Genomic DNA, 25,260 nt, shown 5'->3' on the forward strand with positions numbered 1-25,260 from the left:
TTGCGACGTCTCTCGCCGCTGTCAGGACACTACCGGCCGCCAACGGCCAACTTCCGAGCGTTTGTACATTCTCTGCGCGACTCGGGCGTTGATATGAGCCGGGTCAGCATCTCACGGTCATACGCGGTGCTGGTGGGCCTAGAGGCGTACGTCAAGACGCGCAAGAAGCTGAAGCACGGGGTGGAGCGCGTGGGGCACGAGAAGGACAAGGCGCTGCACCCAGAGGAGGTGCGACGGCGCGAGGAGCGCGAGCGTGATATGAGCAAGAGCGCGCAAAGGGAGCGGCAGATCCTGGCTAGCCAGGAGCGCCGCGAACAGGAGACGCGTCGGCAGAGCAGCTGGCGCGCACGGGCGATGCGGCGGCTGCGATGGGGCAGTCTGAGTGAATTGAAAGGGTGGCGTGGAGGAAAAGGCAGCGGCAGCGGCGGCTACGGAGGTCAGGACGTCGAGAGCGGGATTCCGCCTGAGGGCAGGAGATAGTCGAGTTGGTGGCGATGATGGACGGGCATGATTTTGCATTTTCCTTTCCTTTTTAGATATCCACGGAGTCTAGGCCCCTCTTGCGCAAAAACGCGCGTGTCACTAATGACCGCAGCGGCACCACCAACTGCTGCATTCACCCACCTATCCATCCGCACATCCATTCCAGTCAGAGAAAGCATAAATGCACAACTACGTGAGCGATGACACGCAGCACATCCACCCATCTCGATGAGTGCACCAGAATAGTCGACGCGCAGCCAACAATTCCATGATCTAGACTAGTCTAATGTTTGTCACCGTGAAGCGAGATGTATCGTGAAGTGAGATGGTGATAAAGATACCTAGTTAAGATATATTGAGTCTATGTGTGCTCTAAGACCTTTTCACCCATACCTAGGACTCGGGCTGGGAGCTAGGCAAGGAGTATATCATGCCCTGTCTCGCTAGACGGCGGATCTCGGTTCGCGGTGACGGACGTTACATACCTACAGTGCATACACGTAAAAGTTTGGCTCCTTGCGTCGGGGAACAGCACTACTTTCCCGCGCGATGCGCGCTGCTCGCTGCTGCTGCGCCTCGGCCCTATGCCCGGCGCGGTGCAACGCGTAGCCATCATATCATATGCCGTTGTTGTACAACACATTGGAACTGCCTGACTGCTTCCATGTCGGCGTCGTCGACCTATGACGCCATAGGACGCGCGCGCGGAGCGGACGCGCCGTGGCGCTGAGCGCGGGGCGGGATGGATGACTAAGTGCACACAGCAGCAGCAGCAGCAGCAGCAGCAGCAGCAGCAGCGGGCAGCAAGCAGTAGGTAGTGTCGCGTGGCAGCAGCGCGAGAAGAAGGAGGCTCTTAACAGGGCGCGCAGACAAGCGTGCATCGGGCAGTCGGGCGGGCTCATGGTCGGTCGTTAGCACGCCGTTTCTCGTCAATCTGTCGATGGCGTCACAGCCGGTGCGGACCAACCAACGGCGCAGCTAACCAAGTCCAACGGCGTGCCCCGGCCCCCGGCAATCTTGTTCGCCAAAACGTCCATCGTCCCAAAAGCAAGATGGAAGGACTAACTACCGACGTGCGACGACGCAACCGCACGCGCACCATGTTCCTTCCACCTCCGCTTCGAGAATCCTGCTTCCCACCCCGGTCGCTCGCTTGCGGCGTCGTCGCCCGGCCGCCTTCTCCTCTTCGAGTAAGCTGCTGAGAAGGTCAAACCGCGGCGCTCCCTCGTTACGGGCCTACGTAAGTTGCTTGTACAAGGTCAAGGTACGTACCTACCTGCCAGCCTGGCCTCATCTCGCCTCGCCTCTCGCTGTCGCCAAGGCAGGCAGGCAGGCAAGCAGCCAGCTGTGTGGCTAGGCTGCCGCAACCATGCCAACTTTCCCATTTTTTTCAATTTTTTTTTTTTTTCCATTCCATCTCGTTAACTCTGTCGCAAAAGGCAAAAAAAGGAAGTAGGACAAAAAGAAAAAAAGTCCTTGCCAACTTACCCGTGACACAGGCCGCAAGCCGCAAGCCGCAAACCGCAAGCAAGCAAGAGCAAGCAACTCCATCCGGCTCAACCTGCCCCCGCAGCAGGCATCTGTCTCTAGCCTCAGATCCTGCCAAGTCTCGTTCCCCCAAACAGCGAGCACCAATTGGCCCCGCCGTCCCGCCGCCCCAGCCACAGCAGCTCCGAGCTTCCCTCCCCCATCCATCATCCATGCATGCCATCACAAGCATCGCATCATCCCATCTGGGGGAACCCGGTCCGCCGTGACACAAGAGCTTGCCGCGCCGGCCGGGGCCTCCCCCACAGAAAAAAAAGCCCGCCTTTGCGCCCGCACCGCCGCATTTTGCCTCCGCCAATCGCCCGCTGCTGCAACCTGTGACGCAACGGGGCTGGCTGCTGGGCTTGCATCTACGAGTAGTCCGTCACCGTCGTCGTTGTCGTCCGCTACGGGCGTAGCTAAATTAAAAAAGCTCGTAAGACTAAAAAGGGATTTGAAATATGCTGCTGAAAAAGAAGGAAAGCGAGGGAGAGAAGGATTCAGCTAACCAACCGTAGTGATGAAGGTTGATGAGAGCTGCGCCCCAGACCCGGCATGACATGATGAACGCCACAGCAACAGCGCTGGTGGTGACGGGCGGCATGCTCCAAAAACAAGTTTGGCTTACCCTCCGGCCTCTGCCCTACACACCTGATCCTGATGAGGCTGCCGCGCGCCGCCTGCAATTGGATACCTACGACGCGCCCTCATCGCTACGTCATCGCCTGTCCGGTTTCTGTGGTGGCTTGCTTTTTTTCCCCTCCCACCATTGCAGCGAATCCCATATATTCGTTTCGCTTGCCCAGCCTGAAGCCTAATTCTCACTTACCTCTTCACTTTTTTTTCCTACCCTCTCCCACAACATCACTTACCTATTTTCACGATACCCCACCACCAACCGTGCATGACGTTTTATGCCCCCTAAGTCTCCCACGAATTACGCCTATTACTCGTTTCCCACACCGAGTCGAAAGTCTTCCAATTCGTCTCAGCACAGTAATATCACCAACCCTACAATGCCGTCTCCCGCTGCCGGCAAGAATCAAGACACTCCTCGCACTCCCACCAAGCTCGGACGCAAGCCCCAGTCGCAGCGCACCCCCAAGCTCGGCGAGCAAGCCAAGGACCAGCAGCAGCAACAACAGCAGAAGCCCGAAGCCCCCGAGATGCAGAAGCCCGAGACTGACACGCCGGACCTCCCACCCCGGCCGTCCGTCGAGGGCGAGAGCGGCGAGGATGTAAAGGGCAAGGCCGAGGACACGGCCAAGAAGGCAAAGGACGCGCCCCAGCAAGCTAGCGAGACCGCTAGTGAGACGGGCGACGAGGCCACGGGCAAGGTGTCCGAGGCCACCGGCGAGCTGAAGGAGCAGGAGCCCAAGCCGCTCAGCAGCGGCGAGGAGGACAACGACACCGACCAGCCGCCGAAGAAGGAGGCTGAAGACGACGATGATGATGACACCGCGACGGAGAAGGCGGGCGACCTTGGCGAGGAGGCCGAGGACACGGCCGAATCTGCGCAGCCCACTCCCGTCGAGTCTGAGGAGCCCGCGCAGGCGGCCCAGACCGCCGGCAGGCGAGGCAAGAAGTCCGGCGGCAACGTCCTTAACGGCGCCAAGAACCTGGCTGGCCGCGCCTCGAGCTTGGCCGGTCAGGGCGGTCAGGGCCCCAGGAAGGCCGCTCAGGGTACTCCCGCTGAGGCGGCCCAGGGCGCTGCTGACGATGCCCAGGGCGCGACTGAAGACACGGTCACAGGCGCTGAGGACACCGCCGAGGGCGTCAAGGACACTGCGGAGGATACCGCCGAAGGTGCCGAAGACACCGCTGAAGGAGCTGCCGAAGGCGCTCAGGACACTGCTGAAGGCGCCAAGGACATCGCTCAGGACACCACTGAAGGCGCTCAAGACACTGCTGAAGGCGCCAAGGACACCGCTCAGGACACCACTGAAGGTGCCCAGGATACCGCTGAAGGTGCCAAGGACACCGCTGAGGGTGCGACTGGCGCCGTCGACGAGGCCAAAGACACTGCCGAAGGTGCTGCTGACCAAGCCAAGGGTGCCGCTGAAGACACCACTGGCCAGGAGCTCCCTGACACCCCTGACCTCTCCATCCTCAAGGGCCTCGAGGTCCAAGAGGACGGCAGCATCCTCGACAACGAGGGCAACCAGATCGGTCGCCTCGTCGAGGGTGACGCCGAAGACCTCCAGGGTTACTCCATCGGCGAGGACGGCGAGATCCTCGACGACGATGGTGACCTCGTCGGCCGCTGCGAGGTTCTGCCCGAGAAGGTCGACGCCATGAAGAAGCAGGCCGAGGACAAGGCGAAGCAGGGCGAGCCCAAGCTGCCTGGCCTCGACATCCTCAACGGTCTGACCGTCAACCAGGCAGGCGAGATCTTCAACGAGGATGGCGATGTTGTCGGCCGCGTTACCGACGGTGATGTCTCCGAGCTCAAGGGCCGCAGCGTCAACGAGAAGGGTGAGATCCTCGATGATGATGGCAATGTTATTGGCCACGCCGAGATCCACCCCGACGCCGCCGACCTCATTGACCAGGACGAGGACGAGACTCCCGACGGCGTCGACGAGGCCACCGAAGCCGCCAAGGACAAGGCTCAGAGCGCCGCCAGCAAGGCCGAGAGCAAGGCTGGTGAGGCTGGTGAGGCTGGCGACAAGGCGGCCGAGGCCGCTGAGGGCGCCCCCACGGATGCCACTGGCGAGGCCGTCGAGGGTGCCAAGTCCCAGACCGAGGGTGCGAAGTCGCGCGCCGAGGACGAGATCCCTGACCTCCCTGGCGTCTCGGCGCTTGAGGGCAGGGAAATCAACTCCGAGGGCGAGATCGTCGATGACGAAGGCAACGTCCTCGGCCAGGTCGCCGACGGCGTCGATGTTAGCAAGGTCAAGGGCCTCACCGTCAACGAGGCGGGTGAGGTCGTCGACGAGGATGGCAACGTGCTCGGCAAGGTTGAACTTGCCGAGGGCGCTGCTGAGAAGCTCCAGGAGGAGCTTGGCCCCATGTCGCTCGACCTGAGGATCCTTGAAGGCCTCAAGGTCAACAAGAAGGGCAAGGTCCTCAACGAGGAAGGCGAGGAGATTGGCCAGCTCACCGAAGGCGAGCTCAAGTACGCCGCTGGCAAGACCATCAACGACAAGGGCGAGGTGGTCGACAAGGACGGCAAGGTCGTCGGCAAGGTCGAGGTCGTACCTGGCGAGGCCGCCAACGAGGCCATGAATGAACTGCGCGAGCGCCTCGGCGAGGTCGAGGAGGACACCGGTCCCAAGCAGATCATCCCCAACCTTGACATCATGGACGGCCTCAAGGTCAACAAGAAGGGTCAGGTCTTGAACGAGGATGGTGACCCCATCGGCGAACTCATGCAGGGCGAGCTTTCCGACTGTGCCGGCAAGAAGATTAACGACCAGGGCGAAGTCCTTGACAAGGACGGCAACATCATTGGAAGAGTCCGCGCTCTGCCTCAAGAGATGACGCCTTCGGAGGCCGAGGAGGCCATCGAAGGTGGCGCCGAGGAGTACAAGGACGAAGCCGAGGATGCTCAGGAGGCCGCTGAAGATGCCCAGGAGGGCGCCGAAACCGCTCAGGAGAACGCCGAGCAGGCCGCCGAGGATGCTGAGCAGGCCGGCCCCGAGCTGCCTCCTCTCTCCACCCTTGATGGCCTCACGGTCAACAAGGCCGGCAAGCTCGTCAACGACGACGGTGTCATTGTCGGTGAGCTGACCGAGGGTGACGCCAAGAAGCTTTCCAAGATGGGCGTCACTGCCGATGACCAAGGCCAGTTCTGGGACAACAAGGGCAACGTCATCGGTCGTGCCCAAACCGTCCCCATCGATGACGGCAACGAGGAAGGCGCTTTCGCCGGCCTCGAGGGCCTTATCGTCGTCAAGGACGGTTATGTCGAGGATGAGAACGGCAACAAGGTCGGTATCATCACCGAGGGCGATGCCAAGAAGCTCGTTGGCCGTGCCGTTGATGAAGACGGAGACATCATTGACAAGAAGGGCTCCGTCGTCGGCCATGCCGAGCGCTGGGAGGAGGAAGAGCCCGAGCCCGAGCCCGAGGAGGAGCCCCTCGACCTCTCCATGCTGGCTGGCAAGACCCTCAACAAGCAGGGCAACGTCATCGGCGACGAGGGCGTCCCGGTTGCCCGCCTCGTCGAGGGTAACGCCAAGGAGCTCGTCGGCAAGAGGCTCGATGACCAAGGCCAGATCTGGAATGACCAGGGCAAGGTCATCGGCCGCGTCGAACTCATTCCTGAGAACGAGCGGGAGTCCAAGCCCGAGGGACCGTTTGCTGGTCTTCAGGGTCTCCGTGTCGTTGCCGACGGTAAGATTGCCGACGAGGACGAGAACATTGTTGGCGAAATCACCGAGGGTAACCCCAAGCGTCTCATCGGCCTCGCTGTCGATGAGGATGGCGATATCATCGATCGGTACGGCAACGTCAAGGGACATGCCGAGCCTCTCGAGGAAGAGCCCGAGGAGGAAATCGACCTCTCGATTCTCGACGGTAAGCTGCTGAACAAGCAGGGTTATGTCGTCAACGAAGAGGGCATTCCTTTCGGCAGGCTTGTCGAGGGCAACGTTAAGGAGCTTGCTGGTCGTCGTTGCGATGAGGAAGGTCTTATCCACAACGACACCGGTAAGATCGTTGGCCGCTGCGAGCTCATTCCCGCGAGTGAGCGCGAGAGCAAGCCTGAGGGACCCTTCGCCGGTCTTGAAGGTTTGCGCGTGATTGCCGACGGCAAGGTTGCTGATGAGGATGGTAATGTCGTCGGTGAGATTACCGAGGGCGACCCTAGGAAGCTCATCGGCAACCACGTCGACGAAGACGGCGATATTATTGACAAGCACGGTAACGTCAAGGGTCACGCCGAGCCTCTTCCTGAGGAAGAGGCGGAAGCGCCTCCTGACCTTTCCATTCTCGACGGCAAGATGCTCAACAAGCAAGGTTTTGTTGTCAACGAGGACGGTATTCCTCTGGGCAAGCTTGTTGAGGGCAATGTCAAGGAACTCGCTGGTCGCCGCTGTGACGAGGAGGGCCAGATCCACGGCGATACCGGCAAGGTTGTCGGTCGCTGCGAGCTTATCCCCGAGAACGAGCGTGTCGCCAAGCCGGAAGGTCCCTTCGCCGGCCTGGAAGGCCTCAAGGTCGTCCACGGCGGAAAGGTCGAGGACATTGACGGCAACGTCGTGGGTGAGATCACCGAGGGTGACCCGAAGAAGCTGCTCGGCAACTCTGTTGATGAAGACGGTGACATTATCGACAAGTACGGCAATGTCAAGGGCCACGCTGAGCCTTGGGAGGAGGAGGAGCAGACTCCCGAGGATCTGTCGGCGTTGGCTGGCTGCACCGTCAACAAGGCCGGCAACGTTGTCGACTCGGCGGGTGCCGTCATCGGTCGCATCGCCGAGGGTGACCCCAAGACCATGGTCGGCAAGAAGGTCGATGGCCAGGGTCAGATCTGGGACAACGCAGGCAACGTCGTGGGCCGCGCTGAGCTCGCCAAGGGCGCCGACACGACGCCCGAGGGCCCCTTCGCTGGCTTCGACAGCATCACCGTCGTCAAGGACGGCTTGGTTGTCACGCCCGACGGCTCCATTGTTGGTCGTGTGATCGAGGGCGACGTCAAGAAGCTCGTCGGTCACCACGTCGACGAGGAGGGTGACATCTCCGACAAGCACGGCAACACCATCGGCAAGGCCGAGAGGTGGGAGCCCGAGGAGAAGGAGCGCCGCATCAACCCCATGTCGGGCCGCCGCGTCAACAAGGAAGGCGAGGTGCGCGACGAGAACGGTGACATCATGGGCCGTTTGACGGCTGGCGACCTGGGCCACTGCGCCGGTCTCGAGGTCGACGACAACGGTTATGTCATCGACAACGATGGTAACAAGGTCGGCGAGGTTACGCTGCTCGCGAACATTGTCGAGGAGGAGGAGGAAGAGGAGGGCCTTACTGAGGAGGAGCTCGAGGAGTTGCGCAAGAAGAAGGAGGATGCTGAGCTGGCCGACAAGATGGCCAACATCTGCCAGCAGACTCTGGAGCGCGTCCAGCCCGTCTGCAAGCAGATCACCGAGGTAAGCGACAGGATCTTGCGTCACCCTTTTCGAACAGGTAGCTAACAAGCACGACAGTACATTGAGAAGGCGGATCGCACTCCTCGCGAGGAGCTCGACGAGGAAGAGCTCGTCAACAACGTCAAGCCTCTCATCGAGGAGGGTGGTCGTATCCTGCAAGAGTGCAACGGCTCGCTGCGCGGTCTCGACCCCGACGGCCGCATCGCCGCGCAGGCCAAGGGCCGCGCCAACACGCGCGAAGCCACGCCCGAGGAGTACCGCCTGGCCGACTGCCTGAAGGAGCTGACGACGACGGTTGTCACGACCATCGACAACGCTAAGAAGAAGATTGCCGACATGCCGCACGCCAAGAAGAAGCTGAACCCGCTGTGGGCGCTGCTGACGGAGCCGCTGTTCCAGATCATCGCGGCCGTGGGCCTGCTGCTGAGCGGCGTGCTGGGCCTGGTGGGCCGTCTGCTCAACGGGCTCGGCCTGGGCGGCCTCGTCAACGGCCTGCTGGGCGGTCTGGGCATCCACAAGCTGCTCAGCGGCTTGGGCCTGGGCTCTATCAGCGAGGCGCTCGGCGGCAAGAAGGAGAAGAAGAAGAGCGGCGGTGGTGGCGCTGCTGGCTTGCCGCTTGTCGGCGGTATGTTTGGCGGCAAGTAAGCCGTTCTTGTTGTTGTCGTGCTGGGACGCGTCATGAATCACGATTTATGGCTTTGACTTTGGGGGTGACTGATACGTCGCTGTTGTTGTTGTTGTTGTTGTTGTTGTTGTTGTTTTTGTATGACTGAGACCCTTGCGGGGAGTCGTGGCTAGCAGCAGCGAGCAAGCGAGCGAGTTGAGTGGCTTGCATCTTCGACGGCTGTTGTTGTTGTTGTTGCTGCTGCTGCCGCTAGCGCTGTCTGTGGGAGGATATCGTTGGCGGTTCTGGAGCAAAGCGAAAAATCAGCGGTCGAGTTTGTCACTTTTTGGTTTGTCGCTTGCTGGCCTAGCTGGTCCGGCTCTCTCACTTTAGGGGCCTTCTTTCTAACTCTACTTTCTCTTCTTAAACTTTTCTTTTGTTTTTTGCTTTTCTTTTTTTTCGCTTTTTTATTTTAATATGTTTGTTCTGTTTAAAAGCAGAGAGAAAGAAGTTGTGGTTGTGGTTGCGAGCGTTTTTTTTTTTTTTGATGTTGTTCTAGCTGGTTTTTTTTAACTTACGTATGCCGAATGTACTACTACTACTATTCTTCTTCTTCTTCTTCGTTGTTGCCATCTGTCTGGGTTCTGGCTTGCCTTTGTGTGTGTGTGTGTGAATATGTGAGTAAGATGTGAACGAAGTGAAGACTGCAACGGTGAGATCCCACCATACCATGTAGCGAGACAGGGAACGAGCGATGCAAGAAGTAGGTAGGTAGTCCCTACCTAGGTACATACGGCCTACTGGCTTCTTGTCTACCTAGCTACGAGCCTAGATCCTGCATGGTGAGTGACATGGGTCTTTGTGTGTGAGATGGGTCTTTGAAGCACTCCGACGCCCGGAAATCTTGTGAGACCTTATGGCCATCACGCTCTGCCTCTGGCTCTGGGAGGGCGCCAGCCAGCTTTTTGGCACGGAGGCGGAGGCGGAGGCGGAGGCGGAGGGTGTGGGGCTTGCTGGGCTGGGCTTGTTATGGGTACCTATGTAGGTGTGTGTGTATATATGTACGTCGATACATGTCGCCTTGGCGTATGTAGCAGTTGGCACGGCATGGCCGTCTCGCTGTAGCTGTGCTGCTGGGGCTACAAGACGCGGGTGCGGCGCGAGAGTGTACGTGTGTGAGAACAAGAGCGAAAGGCAGCGGAGCGTGAGGCAGGCAGACGTGGATGTGTAAGTGAGTGCAGCAAACGACGAACGACGAACGAGAGAGAGAGGAGCGGAAGGCACGCACGCACGCACGCACGAACGCACGAACCTAGCCGTGCCAGACCATCCCGCACCGCCTTAACTAGCGCGCAAACAGCGTGCTATCATAGCTGGTCTCATAGCAAAGACGCTACCAAGTTAGCTGCTAGTTAGCTGCTGCTGCAGCTGCAACTGCATATGCAGCGGGCCGCGCCCGCCTGGGATCGGGGAGCAGGTATTTGGGGTTAGGTTCAGAGGTGAGATTCGGGGTTAGAGTTGGGGTCAGAGTCAGAGTCAAAGGGAGCGAGTGGGTGAGTGAGAGTGTTGGCAAAATAAATAAATAAATAAAATTGTAAAATTGAAATGGTCATGTCATTACGGCGCCGAGCCAAGGTAGCTTCTAGGTACCTATAGAGTTTCATCTGCCCGGCGTCGGCAGGATGCGCCATGCCGTGCCGTGCCGTGCCGCGCCCCGCTGCGCTGCTACCCAGTTGAGCTCTTCTTCTTCTTCTTCTTCTTCTTCTTCTTCTTCTTCTTCTTCTTCTTCTTCGTCGTCGGTGGTGTCGTCGTCCCTTCTCCTTTTTCTCCTCCTACTTCTTCTCTTTCCTTTTATTTTTTCTTGCTTTTTCTTTTTGCGTTTTGTCTTTTCTTCCGCTTATGGTGCGATGCGGTTGGGTGCGTTTAGACGGCCATGCTGAGGGGGGTGGTGTTAGCGGGGTTCTTGCAGAGGGGGAGGGGTGGGGGTAGTTATAGCTATAGGCAAGAACGTACTTGATGTGGATAGTCTTGGGGTTAAGATAAGCCATGAGGCCGGGGCGGCCCAGCTCGCTGCCCTGGCCGCTCTGCTTGACGCCGCCAAAGGGGGTCGTCGTCGTCGGCATGTGGCTGGAGTTGACCGAGACGGTGCCCGTTTCGAGGGCGGCGGAGACGCGGAGGGCGCGGGCGACGTTCTGCGTGTAGACGGCGGCCGAGAGGCCGTAGGTCGTGTCGTTGGCGAGGGCGATGGCCTCGTCCTCGGTCTTGAACGTGCGCACCGTGTTGACCGGGCCGAAGATCTCCTGCTTGTAGATGGTCGCGTCGGGCTTGGGGTTCAGGAACAGGGTGGGCTGGACGAAGAGGCCTTTGGAGCCGCAGCGGGCGCCGCCCGTGACGAGCTCGGCCTCGCTCTTGCCCGCCTCGATGAAGGCCATGACGCGCTCGTACTGCAGCCGGTCGGCCATGGGGCCCAGCTGCTCCATCGGGTTGTCCGACCCGTTCAGCATGGCCTGCTGCGCGGCCTCGAAGCGCGCCTTCAGCGCGGCCAGGAACTTGGGCGCAATGCTCTCCTGCACGTAGGTGCGGGATGCGGCGGCGCACACCTGGCCCGAGTTGAGCAGGAAGCCGTTGGAGCAGTAGGCGACGGCGTTGTCGATGTCGGCGTCGTCGAAGACGAGGGCGGGGCTCTTGCCGCCCAGCTCCAGCGTCACGCGCTTCATGTTGCTGTTGTTGGCCATGTCCTGGATCTTGCGGCCGACGGGCGCGGAGCCGGTAAAGCTGATCTTCGCGATGTCCATGTGCGAGGCCAGCAGCGCGCCGGTGCTGCCCGGCCCCGACAGCAGCTGCACCACGCCCGCCGGGAAGCCCGCCGCCTTGAACACGGCGCCGTACGCCAGCACGCCCAGCGGCGACTTCTCCGACCCCTTGTAGACGACCGTGTTGCCGGCGGCGAGGGCGGGCGCGACCTTCCACGCGAACGCCATGGGGCTTGCGTTCCACGCGCCCACGCCCGCGCACACGCCCAGCGCCTCGTAGCGCACAATCTTGTAGGTGCCGTCGTCGGCGGGGAACGTCTCGCCGGCGATCTTGTCGGCCCACCCGCCGTAGTAGCGGAACACGTCGGCCATGTGCTTGATCATGAAGGCGGCGATGCCCGCCGGCTGCCCCATGGCCACGTGCTCCAGGTTGCCCAGCGCCAGCGCCTGCTCTTCAAACAGGTCCGCCACCTTGCTCATCAGCCGCCCGCGCTGCGCCCCGCTCGTGCTGGCCCATTCGCCCTTGTAGGCTGCCTTGGCGCCCGCCACGGCCGCGTCGACGTCTTCCTGGCCCGCAATCGCTACCGAGTCGCTGACGAGCGTCTCGTCTGAGGGGTTGTACAGCGAGTACTTCTCGCCCGACTTCGCCGCAACGTACTGTGTGTCTGCTGTCAGCGGCCATTGTCGTCTCTCGCTTCCGCCGCCCTCACTCACCTCGTTGTTGATGAACAACTGCGTCTTGTACTCGGTGGCCATATTGTCTGATTGTAGAAGTATTCTCGGTTTCGGAAAGAGAGAGGTAGAGATGTAGTAGTGAGTGAGTGATTAACCAGACACACCCCAGAAGCAAGCTACCCCCGGCCACTTGCCCGCTCCTCGGGCCTTTATACCCAACTACGGCCAGCGACGGAAACCCTCCGCGGCGTCACTGACTCTCCCACCAGCGCGGCCGCCCCGCCCACAGAAAGCCGCCCCCAACCATCAACGCCCGCACTTGCCCAGAACGGCATGTGCAGCCCCACCGCATGAAACGAGGGGCGCGTCTGGCGCTGCAAGGCGAGCAGGGCCTCGTCGCCTACGAGTACGCGGGTGCCATGGTTGCCCGGCGCGGGCGGCCTGGTATGTGAGGTGGGGGCCGAGACGGGAGTGCGCGCGCGAAGCGAATCCGCGCCCGCAGCGCCCGCGGAAGCTGCAAGGCGATCCCGCTTTGTAGGTCCCCGCTATAACTAGGTACGCGGCCTGTGCCCCCGCCGTGGTGCTCCCGTTCCTGACTAACGACTCGTCGATCGCCGTCGCGGAACGTGCTGCTCTTCTCCCCTCATGGCTTGCCATGGGCCCAGAACCCCCATGTTCTTGCCGTTGCTCACCCACTTCTGCCGGTTAGGACCATCGGTACATCTTTTGCAAGGGCCGGGTACATCCCGTTCCAGCCCCGATCTCGGGATCTGGATGTGGATGAGGCGAGGTGGGGGAATGTGGGTATTGTATGACTTTGAATGAAGCGAGTGCGCGAGTCGAGGAGAGGCCGGTGAGAGTCAGCGCAAAAGTTTAAAACCCGCAGCGGAGCGAAGCGAGACCATTGGGAAAAACCATGAATCGAAACAAAACGAACGAAATGAAATATTAGGTATGCCGACGATCGTCGTGCGCGCGTGTGCCTGCTGACTACAGGGACAGATAATAGGTAGGTAGGTATCTTGACGCATTAAAACAGGTCCAGCCGTGTTTTTTCCTTCTTTCTTGCTTTCTTGCTTTCTTTCTTTCTTTCTTTCTTTCTCTCCTTTCATCATCATCTCCTCTCTTTCTCCTTAGGTGCCCCTCCTCTCCTCTACAACAGCCCCATCAACGCCACACCCGCCACGACTGCCGCCATCCCGGCGTTAGCGTGACGCGGCGCGCCCGCATCCGTCGTAGTCGCAACGGCCGGACTACTCGACGACGCACCCGACGCGGCAGCCGCAGTAGCGAACGTAGTGGAAGAAGCAGAATCAGCGGACGCGTCCGCGGGCGAAGACGGAGAAGCGGAAGCCGAGTCGGAGTCGGAGTCGGAGTCGGAATCCGAGTCGGAATCGGATTTCGAGGTAGACGAGGAGCCGGTGCTTGACGGCGCGGCCGTGCCCGTGAGGATGACCTCGTCGCCCGAGTCAATGGCCGCTGGAGGCAGGATGGTGAGGGCGGTGGGATGGCCCTTGGCCGTGGTCGTGGTGAGAGTGGGGCCGTGGGTGCTGCTGCGCGTGTTGGCGTCCGCCGTGCCCGTCAGGACGGTGGCATCTGTCGGCGAGGGAAAGAGCGTCAGCTCGGCGGCCGTGGTGCCGGGCTCGGTGGTGGTGAAGGTCTCGAAGTCGTCGGCTGACGAATGGCGCTTGGCGAAATGAGTCGCGCTGATGGTAGCGGTAAAGAGCGCTAGGACGACGGTGGTCGAGGCACGCATGTTGGCGTGTGTGTATGTAGTATGTACGTAGTACGTGTGCGCGTAGGCGTTTGTTTGTTTGTAGGTAGGTATTTGTGTGCGTGTGTGCGCGACAATAGGTAGGTAAGCCAAGGCCAAAATAAAAGGTACGTGGTAGCTACAGCAGGCAACCAAAAAAAGAACGTGTGATGTAGTAGTGGTGGCGACGCGATCGAGAGAGAGCGAGAACAAAGAGAGAAACAAAGGAAGCGGCGCAGCAAAAGGCGCGCGTCGCCCGTACGCACGAACTCCTTAAAGTCTGCAGACACAGCCCAGCAGGGTTACACGGCAATTAGAGACGCGGTCGCCGTGATTTGCAGGGCCGCGTTGACGTAGGCGGCGGCGATCCCCAAGGGTCTACCGAGAGAGCCTCGTCGCGCGTAGACGAGACACTCGCCGCTCAATGGTGTGTTTCAGTGGCCTCGTTGCACGTTGGCTCCGACGCCGCTGTCAGCTGGGCCTCGTTTGCCTTCGGGGGGCCAACCGATCGTCGCTCTCGCGTGTGGCTGTGACACTCTCAGCTGCGTCGCAAGCTTGTTCGGAAACGTGCGAAAGTAGATCAGGTGGCGACAAATAAAATCGCATGAATGGGCATGATATCAAATATAAAATTAGATGCATGTCTTTTTTATTATTTATAAGTAGCAAAAACCAAATGCTTTTCAACAATTCCTCCTGGCACTTTGGCGGAGTGGTTAACGCGCTGGCCTGCTATCCTCCTTCGGGAAGCAGTTAAGCCAGTTCCTTCGGGAGCGTGAGTTCGAATCTCACAGGTGTCGCATAACAACCCGTTCTTTTTTTTCTTTTTTGCCACGAACAACCTCAACCCATTTCACTCTCTAAACTGTTCGTTCATAGAGATAGAAAATACCTTTTTGCGTTATGTTGAGCCAGAAATAAAAATAAAAACAAAATCGAGCTGCAAATGTCCGCATCTCCACAAAATCCTCCACGGCACCCCCGAATCACCGAAACAATAATGCAGGAATCCTACAATAATTTAACTATCCCATACTTAAAACCCACCCCACAACCACGGTACACGGCCAACTCCATACTACCGCAGCGGAATCTCCAGCACGCTGGCTCGCACGTGGCAGAGCATGTCTAAAATCCCATATCCATGGAGACATCTACAGCTTTTATGAACAATTGGGAGCAAGGAGGGAGCGACCACCAAAGCACACAACAGCAAGCCTGCCAAACACCCACACCCGCACATACATACACACACACAGAAACAACTCCAGTGCTCACAATCATAAGGAAAAAGAAAAATCTCTGAATACAGCCGCATGCGGCAATTATAGGACTAAAACAAGCAATATCACACGCGGTCCCGCCTACAAGTCTACCCAAACGCCAATACCCCTCCATGGAAGCAAAGCAAGCAAGCGCGCACGCAAGCACATTTACCGCGCCGCGCCACCGCCGCCGCCGCCCTGCATGCCCTGCCTCAAGCCGCTCTTCTCATCGAAGGCGTCCTCGTCATCCTCGTCATAGCGGCCATGATCCCTATACGCGCCGCCAACCGCCGCGGCATGGGCATCGTCGTCGTCGTCATCCGAGAAGAGGTCCTCGTCGCTCTCGCCCGCAAACGCATCGTACAGCTCGCCGGCGCGGCGCTTGCCCTTGCGGCCGCCCGCCGCGCCGCCCGTCAGCGGCTCGTCGCCCCCGTCGTCCACGAGCTCGAACTCGTACTCGCTGCGCGGGTTGCTGCGCAACCGCTTGCGCCGCGCCCACCAGAAGTACACGGCTAGGCTGCCGCAGAAGGCCAGGATTAACCCCAGGGATGCGTAGATCCAGCCTTGGGTGCGCTTGCTCACGCCGAAGGTAGGGAAGGGTGAGGGCAGGAAGTTCTCGCCTGGCGTCGCTGACGCTGATGCCTGCGCTTCTTCTTCCTCTGACGGGTTGCCGATTACGGGCGCTGTCTGCACGGGCTTGCCTGTGCTGCCGGGCTTCGAGGGTATGACAGCCGCGCCCGAGGCTGTTGGCTTGGGCTTGACGGGGCGGTCAGGGTGATCCGATGGGTTGCCTTCGGGCGAGCCGGTGGCGGTTGGGACGGAGATTGACGTCGTGTGCGGATCGACAACGATGACATCGTGATCATCGTCGTCGTGTTCCGTCGGCATGGGCAGCAGCTGCTGGCTGGCGGCGTCCTTGCACTCGCCCCAGAGGCGCAACTTCCAGTCCGTAAAGGTGCCCGTGTATTCGTTCTCGACCGTGTCTTTGACGATGACGGTCCATGTGCCGACGCCGGATTCTCCCCAGTGCGCGACCGACATGAAGGTCCAGTCGACGTAGCCGGCCGGCTCGGAATCGCGGTGACGGGGCACGGAGAGATGGCTGACGATCCCACTGGGGCTACGCAACTCGACACTGAGATCGCCTCGGCGCGTATGCTCGACGTTCATGGTGACGGTGACGTGCTCGATCCTTTCAAAGTTGGCCTTTTTCAAAGCTTCCTCGGTCACGTCAAAACGGCTAACCAGGCCCTTGTCACCCTGTGGGATAGGCGTCTTGACGTGCATCCAAGGCGAGAAGAACCAAGCCTGCGGCTTGACCAGATCCCACGTCTTGGCTGCCTGAACGAACGCGAACGCATCGAGCTTGCCGTAACCAAACTGATGGCTGAACTTTCTGCCATAGGGAGTATCCTGCCAGTCGCTAGCCTGATCGAACTGCACGGCCGTGTTGACGGTGAGCCATTGAATATCCCGCCACGTCAGCTCCGGACGAGCCTGGAGCGCCAGAGCGTAAATACCAGCTCCCAAAGGACCAGCGGCAGAAGTTCCACCATGATTGTTGCTGCAGACATTGGTGCCAACATCAGTTGTATGGATGGACTCAGAACGGCCACTGCTGTACGTAACCACTAGCTGCGCCGAGCACTTTTCAGAGTAGTAAGGGTGTTCATTCGACTTTTCGATGGCACCGACCGTAACGCTGTAAATGCTGTTCGTGTATCCATCAAAGTTGCAATTGTCGCCGGCCGCGGCGCCGTTGCCTGCCGCAAACACATAGATCGAGCCTTTACCGCCCCGGCCGTTTTGAACGCCGTTGACCATGGCCCTTTTGATTAGGATGCCCGGCGCGTCCATAGATTGGCCGTCATCCGCCGGGCCCCAGGAACAGGAGTAGATGTCGTTGCCCTCGTTCATGGCAAAGTTCATGGACTCGGCCTCATGCTCGTCCGTAAGGGGTCCGGAGAGAATCCGGACACCGGAGATCCTTGAATCCCAAGCGACACCAACGCCGCAAGCATTGTTCTTGCCGGCCGCGACCTCACCCGCGCATCTCGTGCCATGTTTATCGTCACTCAACCTCGGTTTCGGCTCCGGGCCAATGTCGTTGAAGTCGTAAGATCCCTTGGCGAAGTAGTTATCCTTCAGATCATCGCTGTACATGTCCAGTCCATCATCGACGATGCAAACGCCAACGCCCTTTCCAGTTATACCTTCCAACCATAGTCCAGTTACGTTCAGGTCGTTTCCAACTTCCTCTGTGTTCAACAGATGCCACTGATCCGGGAATATGGGGTCATTTATGCCCAGCGTTTTGATGAGGTTTTGTTGCTTGAGAGCGGCAACCTCCGAAGTGGCCGTTTGCGCGCGGGCGACCGGGCCAGTCTTGTCGGCAGGCGCTGGGAAAGGTATCCTCTTCACCAAGCGCTTCCTAGCCACCTGCTTCTGATGAAAGCGTATGCCGTCCAAGGCCGAAGGGCCACCCAACCCCCGTTTCCGCCGTTTCAGCTCCTGCATGGCGTCGCCGACCATGTCGCGGTCATGCTTGGCAGCGCTGAAGACATGGTGGCCTTGCAGCTCGCCAAACTCGCCCTCATATTCCAGCCCCAGCGCGGCAGCGACTTCGGCAGGCGGAGAGGAGGCGTCGAGCTCGAGCGCGTAGAAATCATGGGTCTCGTAGTTCCTCGGACGGCGGTGGCTTTTCGCGCCAAAGGCCGTCGTCGTCGCCGCCAGCAGCGTGCAAAAGAGAGAGGCGCGCATGGCGGGGGTGTATATGGGTCGTGGGTCAAGCAAGGGAAGCCGCCAAGCTGGGCGACGGGCTCAAAGGGTCGTGCTGCTATGCGGTGCGCTTGGGTGGATGCATAGACGAGCGGTGAGAGAGAGAAGGTAAAAGACGCAGCGGGTTCGCTGACCGGCGAGCAGGAGGGGGAGGCGGTGGTTGTTAGATAAAAGACAGGTGGAGCCCCCATACGGCGCGTCGTAAGGCAAGGAGCGCACAGGCAAGAGGGCAGTCCCAGGGAGGCCCAGAGCCGCGCACCGGCGACCTGGCCCCTTGCCCGTTGCGGCAAGTCTGGGGGCCCATCGCGGCCATCTGCGGGAAAAACAAAGGCCCGATCCGCGGGGAGCTTGGGCGCGGGCTTCCGCCGTCCTTGGAAAGCAGGCAAGCCCGACCGACCGGCCTACCTGCCACCGCCCATCCCATCCCGCGTGTACTACTTGCTACTACTTACTTCCAGTCCCCTTTTAACCTCTCCCGCGCCCATGCTGCTGTGTACCCCCTCATCCCCGTCAATGCTGCGCTACAACTCCGACTCTTGACCCTTCAGCTGTGACCATGACCTCATGACGCACGTCTGAACGCCTCCCAAACAAGCCCGTCTCGGAACCATGGATGCGCGCCGCAACAGCGCTTCCGCTCCGCGCAAGCCCATTCCGGAAGACTACCACGCACAAGACCAGCCCGATCCCTACCGCCGCCGCTCCAAACAGTCGCAAGCCGCGCGCATGGACCACCACACCTATCCTGCCTCCAAGACCTCCGCCAGGTCTAATTCGAACCGCCGCCGAAGCAATCATTCCTATCCCACTGTCGACTTTACAGAGCCTCCGCAACCCGAAGCTTCCAGGGCACCGCCCGTCTCATACAAGGAGCCCTACAAGGAGCCCTACAAGGAGCAGCCATACATGGGTAGTTTTGCGGCCCCTGCCCGCTCTAGGAGCCACAAGCGCTACGAGCCAGCGCCTGCACGGGTGCGGAGCAATTCCGTCGACGAATACATCTCTTCTTCCTCACGGCCATATGAACCCGCTACTATTCCTCCGCAAGTTAATGTTAATATCCCACCGGCAAACCTATACGATGATTCTCTGCTTCAACCCCAAGCTCCCGCGAGTCCGAGCGCAGACTACGGTGAGCGGGTAGTGTCTTCCGAGACCACTGGTAGCGGGCCAAAGAGGAAGGGCTCAGTGTCGAATCGCTCGCCTCTACAAAAACTGGAAGGAGCATTGGGTGGTATAAACAAGGAGACGCGTCGTGCGATGATTGTTGATGCGGAGGGTAATACTGCTTCCAAACATGCCTCGCGGGATGCAAGTCGGGAGGTGCCAATTGTTAAAGGGAAATCGCGTTATACATCTGGCCCTGAACCAACCGGCAGCGAACGCGTGGTAAAGCCCAATGGCAAACGTGATACAGTGCCAAACGATGAATACGTGGACGCTCGGTACCCGCACAGAGGCCCCATTGATCCTGGCCCTTCGTATCGACCGGAGCAACAGGATTATCCCGCCGCGACTTCTCGTGGCGGCTCACAGCGCAAGGCGCGAGTTCCACAATATGATGGCCCAGTTCAGCACAAAAGAGGCTATAGCAGGGACAGAGCTGCACCTGACACGGGAAAGCCGGCAAGCTTCCGCGACAGAACCGCGCAAGCTGGGCCAAGTACCGTATACCATGAGACGCAATCGAGGGACTACGCTGAGCCAGCTGCGGTGGCTGGCGGCACTGGATTAGGACTTTCGGGCATGAACGATCATTCGGAAAATGAGCGAAGCCCAACAAAGGTTGGCCGAAGCAACAGCCGTAGGCTTCAGAAACGTGGTGGTCCACCAGAGGTACAGCAATCGATTGGCAGTCGAGAGCCGGCCAAAATGTCTGGAGCGCACAAACAGATGGCATCTGATCGTGCAGGACATTCTCATGGAGCCAAGGCTGCGGCCAAATATGACGAGCTGGATCCCCTCCCAGCTGAAGCAGTTAAGAACCCATATGCCTCAACGCCAAAGTACGAAGTCCCACCTCAAACCGCCGGTGGACAACAAGCTCGCGAACAAGTTGGTTTCAGCAGAGAAGATCCCGCCATGATGGCTCCAGGGCATGAAAATCATCGCCATCTACCCAACTTGTTTCACCGGCACCATCGTGATGACCGGCGCTACATGGCTCAAAAACCTCTGGAAGAATGGAGACATGCCGACACTGCCAATCTGACTACGGAAGACATTGACATAGATGATGCGGCCCAGGTCTGGGCAGAGCGTTCCAGATCTCAGCGTCGCGGGCATGGTTCCCAAGCTAAGCCCGGTGCGTCGCATTACGACGGCACCCACGAGCAACCTCAGGGTCAAACGCACTTTACCCCTCCGTTATACATGAAGTGTGGACCGTTACTTCGATACAGGGGTATGCGTAGAATCTCCCGCATGGGCCGCAGCGACAAGTGGATTTGGAGAGGTAGTGTCATGATTGTAACTATCGACAACTTCTCGTCGTACGAAAAAACGCCCACGCTGCGTCTTTTTGTGCAATCGAAAGAGCTTATGTCACCTCCGCCAGCAGATCTCAGTCCTGAGAACAGCCAAGATCTTCCGCAGGAATACGTCGATCCCCTTGCGGGTGAGACAAAGGTCTCACGCACCGGAAAGACCTTATATGTTCGTCCTGTCGAGGATTTGGAAGCACAAGTTGATTTGTCCCGGAGGGAAGACGACAGTGGTCTTTTTGAACTGTCTAGGAGCGCACCCTTGAAGAGGAATGAAATCCAGCAGCAGCAAAACGGGAGCCGTCACGGGCGGAAAGATGGTGAAAAGGCAGGCAAGTATCGCGAGGTCAAAGGCCACAGGCTGCTGGCTGAGAGAGGTGTGACGTTTTGGCGATTCAACTTGGAAGTCGAGCTCGGCAAAAGCCAAGCTAGGCTGGCATACCGGATCAATAAGGGTCCAGCAATCGGGTTTTGGGTCCCTGCCCGGGGAGAGACCATGAACATCATGTTCCACAGCTGCAATGGGTTCAGCCTTAGCGTTGATTCCAATATGTTCTCCGGTCCCGACCCTTTGTGGCGCGACGTGCTGAACAATCACCAGACGAAGCCTTTCCATGTGATGCTCGGCGGCGGCGACCAAATCTACAATGATGCTTCCACCAAGCAAACAAGATACTTCCAAGAATGGCTCGGTATGAAGAACCCAGCAGCCAAGCATTCAGCCGAATTCACCGCAGAAATGCAAGATGAGCTCGAGGAGTTTTACCTTAATCGCTACGCTATGTGGTTCTCGCAAGGCTTCTTCGGCATGGCAAACTCGCAGATTCCTATGGTAAACGTGTGGGATGATCACGATATTATTGACGGTTATGGTTCTTATCCACACCACTTCATGAAGAATGCTGTATTCTGTGGCCTGGGTGCCATTGCTTTCAAGTACTACATGCTCTTTCAGCACCAGAGTTTGGTTGACGAGACAGAGGTCGACGAACCGTCTTGGCTTTTGGGCTCAGCTCCCGGGCCTTATATCAACGAGGTGAGCCGGAACCTGTTCATGTTTCTTGGAAAGAGCGTGGCATTCCTCGGCTTGGACTGCCGTACTGAAAGGATGCGGGATGAGATCCTGAGCGCGGAAACTTACTATGCCATCTTCGATCGATGTCGCAAAGAGATCGTCAAGGGTGAGACAAAGCACCTAATTGTCCTCCTTGGAGTGGTAAGTTCCCAAGTTTTTCATGATAGAGCAAAGACTAACCTCCACAAAGCCGATTGCGTACCCGAGGCTGAATTTCTTGGAGAATGTCCTGACATCCCGGGTCATGGATCCTATAAAAGCACTTGGTCGAACCGGCATGCTTGGTGGATTTGTCAATAAGTTTGATGGTGGTGTCGAGATCTTGGATGACCTTGACGACCATTGGACGGCCAAGCACCACAAGGCCGAACGTAACTGGTTCATTCAAGAACTGCAAGAGCTCGCTTCGGAGAAATCTGTACGCATCACCATCCTCGGCGGAGACGTGCACCTGGCAGCTGTTGGTCAATTCTACAGCAACAAGAAGCTCGGCATACCAAAGGACCATGACCACCGATACATGCCCAACATCATCTCTTCTGCCATTGTCAATACACCGCCACCTGAGCTCATGGGCGATATTCTCAACAAACGCAATAAGATCCATCACCTCGATGATGATACCGATGAGGATATGATTCCAATGTTTACAAATGACGTAGATGGTAAACCACGAAACAACCACCATCTGCTCCCTCGGCGCAACTGGTGCTCTCTTCGTGAATACAAACCAGGCACTACTCCTCCGCTAACGCGTACACCCTCGCCCGACGGCAAGCAGCGTCCCGGAGGCCGTGGCCGTAGTCTGTCATTCACCCGGTCGGGTGGCCCTCTCACGCGACGTTTCTCCAACAAAGGTGGTCCTCCACCAGCCATGTACAACACGGCACCAGGACAGCAGGTCCGATCCAACAGCGCCGAAGCCGTCCATCATCCCCATGAACAACACTCTCCGCCGCTGGCTACCCGCGCGACTGGCGCCAGCTTCGACGCTGGCACAGCCACGGCACCACCACCAGCAGACCCGCCACGTCCCAACCCCTTCCACCGCGTGCCAACAGGCCTCTCACTCAAAGCCGCGCGCAAAGGCGGCGCACTCAACGAAGCGGAGCAGCGCGACGCCGGCGCCATCAACCTTGAGGGCGGCCTCGACATCGTGCTCAATCTGGAAGTCAACCAAAAGGACCCGGCTGGCATCACGGCGCCGTATCGCCTGCTGGTTCCGGCGCTAAGCTACAGAGGCGCGCTCGACGTTAACGTGAGCAGGCGCAAGAAGAGCCTTTGGGCGGGATTGTTGGGCAAAGGACGCGTGCCAAACGAGAGCAGAAGCGTGAGCCCTGAGAGCGACGACAGTGCCACCGCTGCCGCTGCAGCAGGTGGAAAGTACGGTGGAGATGCAGCCCATGCTGGAGGGCACACTGGGCGTGGCGGTCCGCACTCGCCTCCGCTTCAGGTCGAGCGCACTCATGACCCTGTGGTGTACGGCAGTGCCCCGGTGCAGACGCAGACGCGGCGACGCGACCGCAGGCGCAGTTATGGTGACGAGGAGCAGCCTCGGCGGCGCTACGACGACGGAGGACGCTATGACGACGGTCGCTACGACGACGGCCGCTACGACGATGGCCGCTATAGGGAGGGGGGCTCAGCGTCTCCAGAGGGACATAGTTTTGAGGAAGGGGAGGGCCGGCCACAGCAGCGGAAGAAGAAGGCGTGGAAGATTTGGCGGTAGGGTACATAATACGGCGTGGGGGTGGAATAATACGATGATACCAACGAGCGGAAGGGAGTGGAGCTGCGGGATTCTTGGACGTCCTGGTCGAGTGTTTTTTTTTACTTTTACTTTCTCCCCTTTTTCTTCTTTTACTTCTTGACGCTGTCGGCCGATACATAATGCTAGCGTTGGGATGCGGGGGTAATGAGTACATGACATGCGGCAGTCGCATTGGTTGGTGGTGCGGGGGGTAAATGGATGCATGGACAGATGCATGAACGGATGGGTAAATGGGTGCATGGGGGTGAATAGCGGGTGTGCGCGTTTCAACCCCTTTTCCTCTTACTCTTCTTCTCTTTCTTCTTCTTCTTCTTCTTCTGAGTCTGCTTCTGGGTCTACGTATCATGTACACACTGATGATGACGATTCGACGCTCCATGCCGTGCCGCGTTGCACGGTGGGTGATAGTAACGATTATTTAATTTTGGGCTGGCGGTGCTACTTCCATATGCTGATGGGATGAGTGGTTGAGTGAAAAGTGAGTAAGTAAACCATTATTCTTATTCTGTTTTGTGTGCATATACCCGCAACATCCATGCCTTTGATTATATTATACAAATCCCATTACCACTCCCAATTACTGCACCAACATTACACTAGACAGGACTCGTCGCAGACGAAGGTTCCCTCGCCATACTACCGTACATATCGATAATCCCCTGCAAAGTATCGTTTTCAGTCCTCGACCTAGAAGACCCATTAGAAGCCGTAGCAGTAAACAAATTAGTAAAACCCCGCACAAGCGGCCTCCAGCGCCTAGAGTCCGACGCTTCGGCAGCTTCCACATCGGGTTCCGGAGACGCGGCTTTTGGCGAGCTCTGGCTGTGGAAAAGGCCACGAAACGAGCCCAGCGAGGCTACGATAAGTGCTGTGAGTAGGGTAAGCGGATGCATTTGCGTGAGGTTGGGAGCTCGGAAGGGCTTGCCGGCATAGCTCTCGACGTGCGTCCACATGAATAGAGACCCGGCGTCTAGCTGGTTCAGGGATGAGTTTGTCAATCCTGCCCGCATGGCTGCGATGACCATCGTGATGAGCGTGACGCAGAATACAGCCGCGAGGCCAACCTTGCGCCGCCCATCTATACGAGCGCGCCAAAGCATGCTAATGGGGATAACAGTGACTAGCTTCGTAAGCCAAAACAACATCAACAACAGCAGCAGCAGCATCAGCAGCAACAGCAGCCTCAACCTCAGCACAGTGCCCACCTACCAGCAAGGTCCGACGTAATATCTAGCACGGCATTAGCGACCAGCGTGTCGCGCTGATAGCGCAACCCCCTCCCATCACGACAGTGGCTAGCCTCCTTCGAAAAGCGATCAAACAGGCACCGATACTCCAGCGTGCCCATACAGCAGGCCCAAGCCGCGAGCGTAAACGCCAGCACCGCCCACCACAGCCGCGCCACCCTGCCCATGTTGACGTAGAGGCGGCGGAAGAAGAGCAGGAACGAGAGCTTGACGCACCACAGCAGCGCGTAGAACATGATCTTGGAGACGGCGACGGCGGCAAAGAAGCGCGCGATCCGAAACGTGTAGGCCGTGTGTTGTTTGCTGGTTACTAGGGAAGTGCCCATGTGGTACATGTCTTGCGCGATGACTTGCCAGGTTATGGTGCTGGCTAGTGCGAGCGTCCATGCGAGCAGGATGAACATGTCGTCGATGTACAGTGTCTGGAACGTTTGGTACCGCTTAATGAAGCGCAGGCTGCTGAAGAGCGTGCTTAGCGCGAATCCGCCCCAGAGGACGCCCTTTATGCATGGTTAGTCCACATACAGAGCAGTGAGGTGTTAGTCCCGGCACGAGAAATATACATACGACAAAGACGTTCTCCGGGATTTCGGACTGCGGGGGGTCATATAAATCAGACATCCTAGACAACAAACAACAGGCAGTTAACTATAGTCCATAAATAAACAATAATAGCGCGATCAACCCCGTCTATTTATTTAATAACCACCACCATTCAACACTGCGCATTTCTAGAGGCTGTGCCCGCCCCCATAAA

The 25,260-nt window shown here is 58.6% G+C and overlaps 7 protein-coding genes and 1 non-coding gene across 8 annotated transcripts; 3 read left to right on the forward strand and 5 right to left on the reverse strand.

The window, feature by feature from the left end:
- Positions 1–3,026: 3,026 nt before the first annotated feature.
- On the forward strand, positions 3,027–8,744 carry K452DRAFT_219148 (uncharacterized protein; the record flags this gene model as incomplete). The annotated part of the gene is made up of 4 exons (XM_033536402.1): positions 3,027–3,693; positions 3,817–4,586; positions 4,683–8,099; positions 8,157–8,744. 4 exons carry the CDS (start codon positions 3,027–3,029, stop codon positions 8,742–8,744), a joined length of 5,442 nt encoding a protein of 1,813 aa, XP_033402525.1.
- A 74-nt stretch (positions 8,745–8,818) lies between these two features.
- Positions 8,819–9,845, reverse strand: K452DRAFT_71349 (uncharacterized protein). Its single transcript, XM_033547055.1, has 2 exons — positions 9,282–9,845; positions 8,819–9,165 (listed from the first exon to the last, which is right to left on the reverse strand). The coding sequence occupies exons 1-2, from the start codon at positions 9,493–9,495 to the stop codon at positions 8,894–8,896; spliced, it is 486 nt and encodes a 161-aa protein (XP_033402526.1). The 5' UTR covers positions 9,496–9,845; the 3' UTR covers positions 8,819–8,893.
- Positions 9,846–10,138: 293 nt separating this feature from the next.
- K452DRAFT_283020 (uncharacterized protein) lies at positions 10,139–12,415 on the reverse strand. The gene is made up of 2 exons (XM_033539690.1): positions 12,171–12,415; positions 10,139–12,113 (listed from the first exon to the last, which is right to left on the reverse strand). Exons 1-2 carry the CDS (start codon positions 12,210–12,212, stop codon positions 10,536–10,538), a joined length of 1,620 nt encoding a protein of 539 aa, XP_033402527.1. The 5' UTR covers positions 12,213–12,415; the 3' UTR covers positions 10,139–10,535.
- A 481-nt stretch (positions 12,416–12,896) lies between these two features.
- Positions 12,897–14,096, reverse strand: K452DRAFT_283021 (uncharacterized protein). The gene has a single exon (XM_033539691.1). It carries the CDS (start codon positions 13,885–13,887, stop codon positions 13,285–13,287), a length of 603 nt encoding a protein of 200 aa, XP_033402528.1. The 5' UTR covers positions 13,888–14,096; the 3' UTR covers positions 12,897–13,284.
- A 486-nt stretch (positions 14,097–14,582) lies between these two features.
- On the forward strand, positions 14,583–14,684 carry K452DRAFT_t10. Its single transcript has one exon. It is a non-coding gene; the product is annotated as a tRNA-Ser (tRNA).
- Positions 14,685–15,317: 633 nt separating this feature from the next.
- K452DRAFT_294355 (uncharacterized protein) lies at positions 15,318–17,909 on the reverse strand (the record flags this gene model as incomplete). Its single annotated transcript, XM_033541693.1, has 1 exon — positions 15,318–17,909. One exon carries the CDS (start codon positions 17,907–17,909, stop codon positions 15,318–15,320), a length of 2,592 nt encoding a protein of 863 aa, XP_033402529.1.
- Positions 17,910–18,321: 412 nt separating this feature from the next.
- K452DRAFT_262959 (uncharacterized protein) lies at positions 18,322–23,695 on the forward strand. Its single transcript, XM_033538628.1, has 2 exons — positions 18,322–21,626; positions 21,676–23,695. Exons 1-2 carry the CDS (start codon positions 18,537–18,539, stop codon positions 23,212–23,214), a joined length of 4,629 nt encoding a protein of 1,542 aa, XP_033402530.1. The 5' UTR covers positions 18,322–18,536; the 3' UTR covers positions 23,215–23,695.
- A 99-nt stretch (positions 23,696–23,794) lies between these two features.
- K452DRAFT_315037 (uncharacterized protein) lies at positions 23,795–25,124 on the reverse strand (the record flags this gene model as incomplete). The annotated part of the gene is made up of 4 exons (XM_033543825.1): positions 23,795–24,124; positions 24,182–24,376; positions 24,466–25,003; positions 25,071–25,124. 4 exons carry the CDS (start codon positions 25,122–25,124, stop codon positions 23,853–23,855), a joined length of 1,059 nt encoding a protein of 352 aa, XP_033402531.1. The 3' UTR covers positions 23,795–23,852.
- Between the last annotated feature and the right edge of the window lie 136 nt (positions 25,125–25,260).

This window comes from Aplosporella prunicola (genome assembly GCF_010093885.1).
Source record: "Aplosporella prunicola CBS 121167 unplaced genomic scaffold K452scaffold_2, whole genome shotgun sequence".
Taxonomy (NCBI): Eukaryota; Fungi; Ascomycota; class Dothideomycetes; order Botryosphaeriales; family Aplosporellaceae; genus Aplosporella; species Aplosporella prunicola.

Bases quoted from the DNA above. Each gene is read 5' to 3' on its own strand.
- K452DRAFT_71349 (XM_033547055.1), bottom strand. From the start codon at position 9,495: ATGTACCTAGGTAGGGACTACCTACCTACTTCTTGCATCGCTCGTTCC. The intron at 9,166-9,281 runs GTAAGTTAAAAA...AAAATAAAAAAG, and splicing joins TAGTAGTACATTCGGCATAC to CGAAAAAAAAGAAAAGCAAA.
- K452DRAFT_283020 (XM_033539690.1), bottom strand. From the start codon at position 12,212: ATGGCCACCGAGTACAAGACGCAGTTGTTCATCAACAACGAG. The intron at 12,114-12,170 runs GTGAGTGAGGGC...GCAGACACACAG, and splicing joins AGTTGTTCATCAACAACGAG to TACGTTGCGGCGAAGTCGGG.
- K452DRAFT_283021 (XM_033539691.1), bottom strand. From the start codon at position 13,887: ATGCGTGCCTCGACCACCGTCGTCCTAGCGCTCTTTACCGCTACCATC.
- K452DRAFT_262959 (XM_033538628.1), top strand. From the start codon at position 18,537: ATGGATGCGCGCCGCAACAGCGCTTCCGCTCCGCGCAAGCCCATTCCG. The intron at 21,627-21,675 runs GTAAGTTCCCAA...ACCTCCACAAAG, and splicing joins TAATTGTCCTCCTTGGAGTG to CCGATTGCGTACCCGAGGCT.